The following is a 12858-nucleotide window of genomic DNA, read 5'->3' on the forward strand; positions in this document are numbered from 1 at the left end:
AACCTGAAAACGAAGGCCCTTGCCTCTGAACAGTACCATGCAGATGCACATGGGCACTATAATCATTAATAAAGCAAAGTTACTGTTTGGCAGCATGCACTTATGTAGCACCAACTGTGAAAGATGTCCACAACCAGAGCGCAGCAGAACTGTATCAATCAACTTCTTGGTAACATATATTTTTCCACAAAGCACTATGCGCTTTTTATACTTTAAAATTACATTCTTTAGGACTGACAAATCTTAATACAGTTACGCTGATCTGCAGAGGTTACGATTCTGTGCTCTGGGCCTGTTATCAGCCTTTATTGTATAGTCTCCAGTTGAAGAAAGTCACAGCTCTGATTTAAAATGTATAAACAGCAGCTGAAGCTCACCTGGAAAGGCAAGTCCATGGCACTGTTCCCAATCTGATTCACATTTGGCAGTGACCCTCCATAGTACTGGCCACGACTCTGTCCCAACTGCAAATACTGTGTTTTCTGTAATTGTAACTAAAGAAATAAGAAAAAAAGGATGATTGCAACTAGGAGAGATACTTTAAAAAACAACATTCATTTCATTCAATTGTGCTTAATTTCAGACATCACTGAGAACAGCTTCCATTCCAAACAGTGTGAAAGGAAAACTGACACCAGCTCATGAATAAGTTTAACTATGAAGAGTAAGATTGAAGATGACAGTTTGCCAATTCTGCTTGACAAATGATAGAAAGTCAGCTTTGTAATCACAGTGACCACATGCAAGTTTATATCAATAAATTATGTGAAACCATAAGGTATTTATCTCACCTACTAAAGAGCTAGAATTTAAAAACTTACATTAATCTGATGTTTGACCATGCTAATGCCAAAATTAGATACAAGTTCAAAGAGCTCAGATATATATGTAACAAAATCATTCTCATTTAAAATATATGTATTTGTTTAACAAAACTTGCAAAGTTTTCGGCATTTGTCCTTGAACAGAATTACTCAGCCTAAATTGTAATTTTATACTGCGTAGGAAATCCTCTTATTGTCAGGGCGCCAGTTTCTTAACACTGGAAAAGGCTCTTTAGACAAGCTGCAGATAGCTCTTATGTCCAGAATGTCAGGTTTCAGAGTAGCAGCCGTGTTAGTCTGTATCCGCAAAAAGAATTACAAGAGACTTGTATGAGAGTGAACAATGTGACACAAACAGTACGGTTTCAGAGAATGCAGGAAACATGTTCAAATGTTAAATGACAACACACTACCTGAAAAACATTTCAGCATGTTCTATGTGTTCATCTAACCAATAATAGTTTTTGTAAAGAGATAAAGGAAAAAAAGAAACCTTTGCACATGAAATTAAGTCATCTTATTTTCACTGTTATTCCTTCTCTTTCCAGAGAACTGCATATCCTTAACCACTTTTGATCAACAGAACCTGCCTTTTAACAAAGTTTTAAGTGACTGGCTTTCTTTTCAAGATAGAAAATCTTGCATCCAAATCATATTTACCAGTTTACTAACTCCATTTTCAGGCATTTCTCCTTGACTTCGGTACTGCTTTTGCACAGCAAAGTCAGATCTGATGTCACAGTGCCACCATATCCCTCTGCTAGACTGACCAAGTGCAGGCTGGGATCATTTAAATGTGACAGCTTAGCTGTTCTACTTTCCGAAAAGTAAGACGGGCATTCCTAGATTGGCAATGAACAGTTGTTTAAAGAATGTTCAATCCTTGGACTAGAAGCACTGTAGCATGTACATCAACAGATCTTTCATTTTCACTCACAAATAGCAAGGAAATAGCAAGGAAGGCCAACAGGTCATGGAATACACATAAAAACACATCTCAAAATACACCAGTTATTGTAAGTTAAATAATGGTCTTTCCTTCTTCAAGCAACTGTCTACATGTATTCCATTCTTGAGACTTGTACAGCAACCCTGTGTGAGGAGATGGGTAATCAGAGTCTTAACCAAATAATGACTGAAGGACCACTCTGCCAAAGCAAACATCTGCTCGGGATACGTCCCCAATAGCATAGTGTTTTTTGAACATGTGAATTGAACCCCAGGTGATAGCCCTACAGATTTCGGCTATGGGGACATTTCTAAAGGAAGCCACAGATGCAGCATGAACTCAAGCCGGGTGACCTTTTGACTTGTCAGGGGAATCAAGCTTACCTATTTGAGAACAGTCAGATAATACAGCCTAGGCATAGGCTATGAATAATCTAGAAGAGACTCTGAATGGCTTAATTCTATCTAAATGCAAATAAAGCTCTTAGAAAAATCTAAAGAGTAATTTTCTTTCAGAATCACTGGCATGAGGTTTCAGAAAGAAAACAAGTGCATGAATAGTCTAATTAACATGAAAAATAGATATTACTTTAGATCCCATCCAAACTTCCTACCTAGAGAGACACCTTATCCCTATGAAAGATAGTGTATGGTGAGCCTGCCATTAAAACTTGAATTTCTCTCACACAACAAGCAGAATTAACAGCCACCAAAAACAATGTTTTCATGGAAAGATGATGTAATGAACACAGATAACTGTTCAAATGGAGGACCCATAACACCAACTAATATCACACATTAAGATCCTACAAAGGAGAGGATTCTCTAATCAGAGGGAGTACTAATCCCTTCAGAGATCTAGACATGGTTGGATGTGTAAAGACTATGCATAGAGGTCTACTCAGGCCTAATTTTTAACCCTGACCCCAGATCCTCACCCACCTGACCTGAGCCTGGGGGAGTTGGGTTGTTTTCCGAACCAACCTGAATCCTGTTGTGTTCACATTGTGTGGCTCTACCTGTGTGGTTTTGAATCTGAGGATTATAAGCAGATATAACCACAGGTTGAACTTTTATAGAACTAACTGAAAGTCCAGATGATTTTAACAAGAGCAGGTCACCTAAAATTAAAAGAATGTCTGTTAGGGAGAGTGAGGTGTGAAGTCATTCTGTCCAAATGGTAGATCTTTTCCTTTTGACATTGTGTCCCTGTGGAGTCCTTCCTACATAGTCCTTGAACTATTATTCAAAATGATCAGGACATCCCTGGAACAAGACTTCTCCACTTCAGCTAGGCAGCAAGCATTCAAGATGTACAGTGCAGAGACACTGGGTCTGGATGAAAGGTCTTCCTGTCATTTTGGGAGATCAAACCTGAGACCAGACACAACACGTTTGGAGTCCCTACAATAACTCTCAGGAGGTTTGGAAACCAGAACTGTCTGGGCCAAACTGGTGCTATTAATATCAACGTTACAGCATTCTGCCCAAGCTTTCTCAATGTATACGGTATTAAAGGAATCAATGGGTTGGGGTTCATCAGACCCCAAAACCATTAGAAAAGCATCCAGTAGAGATCCTTGAATTCAGCACCCTCTCGAGCAAATGGTGTTGCATTGTGTGTTCATCTCTAGGGCAAAACTAGTCTATGGTTGGGTGACTCCGCTTCTGGAAGATCTGTTGAATAAGAGCTGTTGAGTAACTGAGTTCTTTCTTCTGACCATTTGTGGTCAGAAGAAAATGGCTGGTTCAGCCAATCTGCAAGGGAGTTCAGTCCTGAGCAACATCCAGTGTTTGATACTTCCTGACAGAGGATTACCTGGATCCTCTCTGCCAATTTATACAGAATACTACAGTGGTGTTTTCTGTCATCACCAGTATCACTTTGCCTTGGATTAGAGGTAGAAAGCTACACATGCTTTCTGAGAGGACAAGATCTGTCTCTTGACCAGAGAGCCTACAACTGATGATTTAAGTGTACTCCCCAACCCAGACTGGAAGCTGCATCATCAGTGTTAATGTGGGAAGAGAAGACAACAATGGAACACCTTTGCACATATGAATCGGATTTTTCCACTAGTATAGAGAAGAAAGTAAGTGTTGATGAACCCTCAAAGGCATGTCTATAGGGTACTTCTCTGGAGCGAGTATCAACTTCAACCAGCTCTGAATACAATGAAGTTGAAGTCTGGCATGGGGAGCGAAGAATGTGCATGATGCCATGTGCCTAGAATTCTTCAGACACTATCTTATAGACATTTGAGGGATGCACTGTAACTCATTTATAATTTTTGTCACTACTTTGAACCTGAACTGTGGTAAGTAGATTCCACCACAGCAACGATGTATCTTCTTTGATGGAATCAAAAGATATTTCTCCCCAGTTATCCTGAGCACCAGTTTGGCAGGTACCTGAATATAATAAATGTTGCTTGAGGCTAGCTGAGGAGGGGTACCTGGAATCAGCCTGCTGCCAAGATAAGTATAAATGGAAATGTTCTGCTTTTTGAGAAACGTCACCATGACCACAAAGCATTTTGTGAATTTTGCATTTTGCAGCTGCCAGGCAAATGGGAGAACTGTGCATTGGAATTGTTGTGTTCCCACTACAAACTGCAAATGTTTTCTAAGAGCAGGTTGGACAGAAATATGGAAACAGGTTCTGGACGTCAAGAGCTGTAAAGCAGTCTTGTGGATCTAGGGAAAAGATTATTAAGGTTCGGGGCAACACACTGAATATGAATGGTCAAATGACTGATTCTTCTCAGATCCAGAATTACACTCTAACCTCTCTTTTTTCAAGGCATCAGGAAAAACTGAGAATAAATACCCTTTTCCCTGAACTGAAGAGAAATCTCCTCTATGCTCTGAGAGACAAGAGATTCAAGCCCTGGTTGCAGAATCCTCTTGAGGGGGGTCCCTGAAAAGAGACAGGGAAGCTGGGCGAGAGGTAGGAATAGTCAGGAACTGAATGGAATATCCAGTCTGAATAACCTCAAGGACCCATTGTCCTGCTGTAATATTGTTCCAGGTTTCACAAAAATAAATCAGAGGGTCTGGTTCAGAAAAGCTGTTGACAAAACTGTCAAATCTGCTGCTTGTTTGGGTGCAAAGTAGCACCCAAAGAAAAAGCTCAAGGACACATCTTGTGGAAGTGTTGCTTCTTTCTTGGAGACTCAGCTAGACTCTGACAAGAGCAGGTATAAAAATATGACAGCTGTCTTGACTGTGATTGCGGTCTGTTGTTTCCTCTTCAGTTGAGAAGCATACACACCAAGTAATTTTTTACAAATGGCTTCTTTTGTGGTCACACCAGCTCAGGAGTGTACAAAATAAAGCTCCAAATCTACCCCAAAGGAAGAGACTTAAGTGAATTGACATATTTGGAAGGAAAAGCTATCCCCAGACAGTCTTCAAATGAGGAATTCTAATTATCAAACACTCCTCTCCAAATACCTTTCCTGGCAAAGGGTCATGGACATCCCTGATAAAGTACCACAAGAGTCCAGAGAATAATTAAAATCTTTAATCACAATTAGCAGCTAAAACCTCACTACAAGTGGCAGTAGACATACTGAATACTGCACACATTCAATGACACTTGCAACAACAATGAGGTGTGAGTCTTGGTTACAATCTTCCAGTATCCCATGTGAGGTTTAAAATGCTACTAACAATCTACCTTTTGAAGGGTCAGAACTACAGTATTTAGTTCAAAGAAGGATGACACTTTGCACACTCTTGGTAGGATGTATTGGGGCCAGAGTTTAGCTGAGCTAGTCCCTAAAGACCATCATTAACTGGCATCACCAGTCTTTCTGGCAGAGATGTATGTAATTTAGAAAGAAGTTTGAGATTTTTCACTCACAGCCTGCACAAGGGGCTACTCTTTGTAAGTACCAAAGAATACAGACATGCTTTAGGGTGTCAAAGGAACTACATTTATGCCCTGAACTACCCTTAGAGATGGGTGAGAAGATTTCTGTCCTTTCTTTGAGGCTCCATGAAAAGGTGATCTTACATTCCCTACAGAAATGATGATGTCTCCTACCCATTTTTGATGAAGATTTTGGAGCCAGAACCTTTGCCAAAAGAATAGAAGAGGCAGACAAGCCCAAGGCATGGTAGCTGCTGGTGCACTTTTTGAAGAAGACAGTTCCAAACCTGGGGGATCCAGCATACCCAGATCCAATGCTGGTCTCACATTTAACTAGCAAGAACAGCTTCAAATTCAATTTTGAAGTAAACAAATAGAGCATTTGTTCATGATGTGTCCCTCACCTACACAAAAGGCACTTTGAAAGACCATCATTAAGCGAAATGGTTGTGTCACATGAGAGATATTTGAACTCAGGAGATTTCTGATCAGCCATAAGGACTGAAGTCCCAATATTGGGTAACTAAAGCAATATAAAAAGTTTCCCAAATGAAATTCAACACTAATCCTAACACTAACTACATATAGCATTTACAGTAGAAAAAAAATTAGGAAAAAATAGCTAGAGTATAGACACCACTAACCATCTCTCAGCCAAAGATGGTGAGAAGGAACTGAGAGGCAGCTGGCCCTATTCAACCCTTTTATGCCCTTTGACAGGGGACACAAAGAAAACCGGTGGCAGGCCAATGGACACTACTGGCCCTAAGGTTCCAATCTTTGGCACATGGGGTATATATGCACCAAGAGTGGAATACATAATGATTATCACTCAAGGAAGAAGAACAAGGAAAGATATCCTCATCTGGCCACTTCCTGAAGTTACTCTGTGTGATCAGATGACACTGTCAACTGACTGATATTTTAGAAGTTTGAGCAGCATTTTTATGCTCCAAATATTTGCCTGATACCAAGAAAATGCAGTTCAAGTCTGCTGTGTGTGCACAAACCAGAAAAAAAGCAATGTAAATTTCACTGTTACGATTTGTGAGTGCTCTAAACATGTGACTCGTCTTAAGAGGGATTACTTAGCCTCCATGGTAAGAAGCAAGTTAAATTGGAATAGATACTGGATGCCACCAGAGCAAATACTTCCTCCTTTTTCTAATCCAAATAACTCCACCAGGGTATGAACCTGTCAACTATATGCATAAAATGTAAATTAAAGATGCAATCCCAGAGACAAAAGAGGTTGGACCCTTTGAAATACTCTGATCATCATTTTTGAAAATAAAAGGTTGCTTTACAGAGTGAGATTATTCTCAAATCCTTTCACACTTCTCAACTCTAGTTTGCTCTACTGAGATTAAATTAATGGAAGTTTTCTATTTTGAACTCTTGGGACTTCACCAAGATATTTTACTTTCTTGGTCCAAGATAACAGTGTCAATTTATACTGTATGTTTCCCAGAGAAACATGTATTTTAAATTAAAAGATCAATTTAGAAATTTCATTATTAAAAACAATGGTTTTGCATTAAGCAGTTGTATATTGTAAACGAAATGCTGCCCAAATGAAAATGTCATGCTACTAATTTGCTATTTTAGATTTGTGAAAGGAGCTGTATTTAAAAAAAACATATTATTTCCAAAAGCTACAAAAGTGATACAACCAAGAACATCTTATGTGCTGACAGCAGCACCTTTACAATGAAACAGCAATTTGTCATGTAACAATTTGGTACCCTGACTGCCTGCACATTCCAAACAACTAGATTCCTAACTCAGTTACCTCAGCAGGAAACAAACAATTGTCCGATGAAGTGAGCTGTAGCTCACAAAAGCTTATGCTCAAATAAATTGGTTAGTCTCAAAGCCCTGGTCTACACTAGGACTTTCGGTCGAATTTAGCAGCGTTAAATCGATGTAAACCTGCACCCGTCCACACGATGAAGCCCTTTATTTCGACTTAAAGGGCTCTTAAAAATCGATTTCCTTACTCCACCCCTGACAAGTGGATTAGCACTTAAATCGGCCTTGCCGGGTCGAATTTGGGGTACTGTGGACACAATTCGACAGTATTGGCCTCCGGGAGCTATCCCAGAGTGCTCCATTGTGACCACTCTGGACAGCACTCTCAACTCAGATGCACTGGCCAGGTAGACAGGAAAAGAACTGCAAACTTTTGAATCTCATTTCCTGTTTGGCCAGCGTGTCAAGCGGCAGGTGACCATGCAGAGCTCATCAGCAGAGGTGACCATGATGGAGTCCCAGAATCGCAAAAGAGCTCCAGCATGGACTGAACGGGAGGTACGGGATCTGATCACTGTATGGGGAGAGGAATCTGTGCTATCAGAACTCCGTTCCAGTTTTCGAAATGCCAAAACCTTTGTCAAAATCTCCCAGGGCATGAAGGACAGAGGCCATAACAGGGACCCGAACCAGTGCCGCGTGAAACTTAAGGAGCTGAGGCAAGCCTACCAGAAAACCAGAGAGGCGAATGGCCACTCCAGGTCAGAGCCCCAAACATGCCGCTTCTATGATGAGCTGCATGCCATTTTAGGGGGTTCAGCCACCACTACCCCAGCCGTGTTGTTTGACTCCTTCAACGGAGATGGAGGCAACATGGAAGCAGGTTTTGGGGACGAAGAAGAAGAAGATGATGATGAGGTTGTAGATAGCTCACAGCAAGCAAGCGGAGAAACCGTTTTTCCCGACAGCCAGGAACTGTTTCTCACCCTGGACCTGGAGCCAGTACCCCCCGAACCCACCCAAGGCTGCCTCCGGCAGGCGGAGAAGGGATCTCCGGTGAGTGTACCTTTTAAAATACTATACATGGTTTAAAAGCAAGCATGTGAAAGGATTACTTTGCCCTGGCATTCGCAGCTCTCCTGGATGTACTCCCAAAGCCTTTGCAAAAGGTTTCTGGGGAGGGCAGCCTTATTACGTCCTTCATGGTAGGACACTTTACCACTCCAGGCCAGTAACACATACTCGGGAATCATTGTACAACAAAGCACTGCAGTGTATGTTTGCTGGCGTTCAAACAACATCCGTTCTTTATCTCTCTGTGTTATCCTCAGGAGAGAGAGATATCATTCATGGTCACCTGGTTGAAATAGGGTGCTTTTCTTCAGGGGACACTCAGAGGAGCCCATTCCTGCTGGGCTGTTTGCCTGTGGCTGAACAGAAATGTTCCCCGCTGTTAGCCACGGGGAGAGGGGAGGGTTGAGGGGGTAGCCATGCGGTGGGGGGAGGCAAAATGCGACCTTGTAACGAAAGCACATGTGCTATGTACTTAATGTTAACAGCAAGGTTTACCCTGAAAGAGCGTAGCCACTGTTTTATAAAATGTGTCTTTTTAAATACCGCTGTCCCTTTTTTTTTCTCCACCAGCTGCATGTGTTTCAATGATCACAGGATCTTCTCCTTCCCAGAGGCTAGTGAAGATTAGAAAGAAAAAAAAAAAAAACGCACTCATGATGAAATGTTCTCTGAGCTCATGCTGTCCTCCCACACTGACAGAGCACAGACGAATGCGTGGAGGCAAATAATGTCAGAGTGCAGGAAAGCACAAAATGACCGGGAGGAGAGGTGGCGGGCTGAAGACAGGGCTGAAGCTCAAATGTGGCGGCAGCATGATGAGAGGAGGCAGGATTCAATGCTGAGGCTGCTGGAGGACCAAACCAGTATGCTCCAGTGTATGGTTGAGCTGCAGCAAAGGCAGCTGGAGCACAGACTGCCACTACAGCCCCTGTGTAACCAACCGCCCTCCTCCCCAAGTTCCATAGCCTCCACACCCAGACGCCCAAGAACGCGGTGGGGGGACCACCAGCCAACCAGCCACTCCACCACAGAGGATTGCCCAAAAAAAAGAAGGCTGGCATTCAATAAATTTTGAAGTTGTAAACTTTTAAAGTGCTGTGTGGCATTTTCCTTCCCTCCTCCACCACCCCTCCTGGGCTACCTTGGTAGTCATCCCCCTATTTGTGTGATGAATGAATAAAGAATGCATGAATGTGAAGCAACAATGACTTTAATGCCTCTGCAAGCAATGATCGAAGGGAGGAGGGGAGGGTGGTTAGCTTACAGGGAAGTAGAATGAACCAAGGGGCGGGGGGTTTCATCAAGGAGAAACAAAGAGAACTTTCACACCGCAACCTGGCCAGTCATGAAACTGGTTTTCAAAGCTTCTCTGATGCGTGCTGCGCCCTCCTGTGCTCTTCTAACTGCCCTGGTGTCTGGCTGCGCATAACCAGCAGCCAGGCGATTTGCCTCAACCTCCCACCCCGCCATAAACGTCTCCCCCTTACTCTCACAGATATTGTGGAGCACACAGCAAGCAGTAATAACAGTGGGAATATTGGTTTCGCTGAGGTCTAAGCGAGTCAGTAAACTGCGCCAGCGCACCTTTAAACATCCAAATGCACATTCTACCACCATTCTGCACTTGCTCAGCCTGTAGTTGAACAGCTCCTGATTACTGTCCAGGCTGCCTGTGTACGGCTTCATGAGCCATGGCATTAAGGGGTAGGCTGGGTCCCCAAGGATACATACAGGCATTTCAACGTCCCCAACAGTTATTTTCTGGTCTGGGAATAAAGTCCCTTCCTGCAGCTTTTGAAACAGACCAGAGTTCCTGAAGATGCGAGCGTCATGTACCTTTCCCGGCCATCCCACGTTGATGTCGGTGAAACGTCCCTTGTGATCCACCAGAGCTTGCAGCACTATTGAAAAGTAACTCTTGCGGTTTATGTACTCGCCAGCTTGGTGCTCTGGTGCCAAGATAGGGATATGGGTTCCGTCTATGGCCCCACCACAGTTAGGGAATCCCATTGCAGCAAAGCCATCCACTATGACCTGCACATTTCCCAGGGTCGCTACCCTTGATATCAGCAGATCTTTGATTGCGTGGGCTACTTGCATCACAGCAGCCCCAACAGTAGATTTGCCCACTCCAAATTGATTCCCAACTGACCGGTAGCTGTCTGGCGTTGCAAGCTTCCACAGGGCTATCATCACTTGCTTCTCAACTGTGAGGGCTGCTCTCATCTTGGTATTCATGCGCTTCAGGGCAGGGGAAAGCAAGTCACAAAGTTCCATGAAAGTGCCCTTACGCATGCGAAAGTTTCGCAGCCACTGGGAATCGTCCCAGACCTGCAACACTATGCGGTCCCACCAGTCTGTGCTTGTTTCCTGAGCCCAGAATCGGCATTCCACAGCATGAACCTGCCCCATTAGCACCATGATGCATGCATTGGCAGGGCCCATGCTTTCAGAGAAATCTGTGTCCATGTCCTGATCACTCACGTGACCGCGCGGACGTCGCCTCCTCGCCCGTTATCGCTCTGCCAGGTTCTGGTGCTGCATATACTGCTGGATAATGCGTGTGGTGTTTAATGTGCTCCTAATTGCCAAAGTGAGCTGAGCGGCCTCCATGCTTGCCTTGGTATGGCGTCCGCACAGAAAAAAGGCGCGGAACGATTGTCTGCCGTTGCTCTCACGGAGGGAGGGGCGACTGACGACATGGCTTACAGGGTTGGCTTCAGGGAGCTAAAATCAACAAAGGGGGTGGCTTTACATCAAGGAGTATTTCAGGCAGGACTTCATGGAGGCTTCCAATAAGAAATGGTGCACCTAAGTTATTGTTCTTATTGGAACAAGGAGGTTAGTCTGGCCTCTGATTGATACATGGCTAGATTTACCTCGCTGCACCTTCCCTGTGAGTGACTGCTGTGTGACCTAGAGGAATGAGTCCCCTAGACAGGGGGGGGGGAAGCAAATGAGTACAAAACAAATCTGGTCTATTTCTTGTTTTGATCCACTCCATCTATCTTTTACATCTTTGGCTGGCAGCATACGGTACAGAAGGACTGCATGCCATCCACATCTCATGGCTGCCCGGCAGAAGATGATGCAATACGACTGCTAGCCATCCTCATCTCTCGCCTGCCCGGCAGAAGATGGTACAGTACGACTGCTAGCAATCCGTATCGCCTGCCTGCTCACCATAAGATGGTTCAATAGGACTGACTGCAGAACTAAAGAGAATGACCTGGTCAAGTCACTCCAAATTTAGTCCCTGCGCCAATGTCTGTCCAGCTGCTCCAGGCCGACGTGGCCAGGAGCACCTCGGACATGACGATGACGGCTACCAGTCGTATTGCACCGTCTGCTGCCACAAGGCAATGGGTTGCTGCTACTGTATAGCAATGCAGTACTGCGTCTGCCAGCACCCAGGAGACATACGGTGACGGTTACCTGAGCGGGCTCCATGCTTGCCGTGATATGGCGTCTGCACAGGTAACTCAGGAAAAAAGGCGCGAAACGATTGTCTGCCCTTGCTTTCACGGAGGGAGGGAGGGAACGGGGGCCTGACGATATGTACCCAGAACCACCCGCGACAACGTTTTAGCCCCATCAGGCATTGGGATCTCAACCCAGAATTCCAATGGGCAGCGGAGACTGTGGGAACTGTGGGATAGCCACCCACAGTGCAACGCTCCGGAAGTCGACTCTAGCCTCGGTACTGTGGAAGCACTCCACCGAGTTAATGCACTTAGAGCATTTTCTGTGGGGACACACACTTGAATATATAAAACCAATTTCTAAAAAACCGACTTCTATAAATTCGACCCAATTCCGTAGTGTAGACATACCCTAAGGTGCCACAAGTCCTCCTTTTCTTTTTAATCTTGCTGAAGTTAGTAGAGTTACTCTGGATTTACAACAGTACAACCTAGATCAGAATCTGGACCAGAATCCAACACCACCAGATTTAACACAATTGCTGGCTTGTCCTAACAGCCAGCAGTGCTGCAATTTTCCTGTATCTACTTTATGACTTGCACTCAAGAACTAAAGTCACATTCACTTGACTTACCTCCAAGAGTCCCATTTAAATTGGGCTAAAACTTTCTAAAAATATAAGAGTTTGGACAGTGGGATTCAGAATGGAAGGGAGAGGGGAGTTGTGGGAAAAGAGAACCAGATCTCTGAAAGTGAAAAGTGCATTATTTTTTCATGGGGGTTTCCTGCACAACTTTAAGTAGTATCAAAATATGCAGGTGGAAGCCAAAGGAAGTGCTAACCACCAGGAATAACACAGCATTTATGCAAACTGAACACTGGATGTTCTAAACTCTTCCCAAAAAAATTCTCAGCAAGTTACAAGTGTGTACACAGAACTCAGCTGCAGTAAAATGACAA

The 12858-nt window shown here is 43.7% G+C and overlaps 1 protein-coding gene across 5 annotated transcripts in view; it reads right to left on the bottom strand.

The window, feature by feature from the left end:
- CRTC1 (CREB regulated transcription coactivator 1) overlaps positions 1-12858 on the bottom strand; it is a 75942-nt gene that overhangs the window by 40814 nt on the left and 22270 nt on the right. For all 5 annotated transcript variants that reach the window (XR_013348735.1, XM_077841922.1, XM_077841921.1 and 2 more), the window contains exon 2: positions 378-494. Coding sequence is in view for 4 of the 5 variants with exons in the window: in XM_077841922.1 (XP_077698048.1) it covers positions 378-494 (117 nt within the window). In the remaining variant the exon portion in view is untranslated. The remainder of the gene's footprint in view (positions 1-377; positions 495-12858) is intronic.

This window comes from Eretmochelys imbricata, chromosome 25 (genome assembly GCF_965152235.1).
Source record: "Eretmochelys imbricata isolate rEreImb1 chromosome 25, rEreImb1.hap1, whole genome shotgun sequence".
Classification (NCBI taxonomy): domain Eukaryota; kingdom Metazoa; phylum Chordata; order Testudines; family Cheloniidae; genus Eretmochelys; species Eretmochelys imbricata.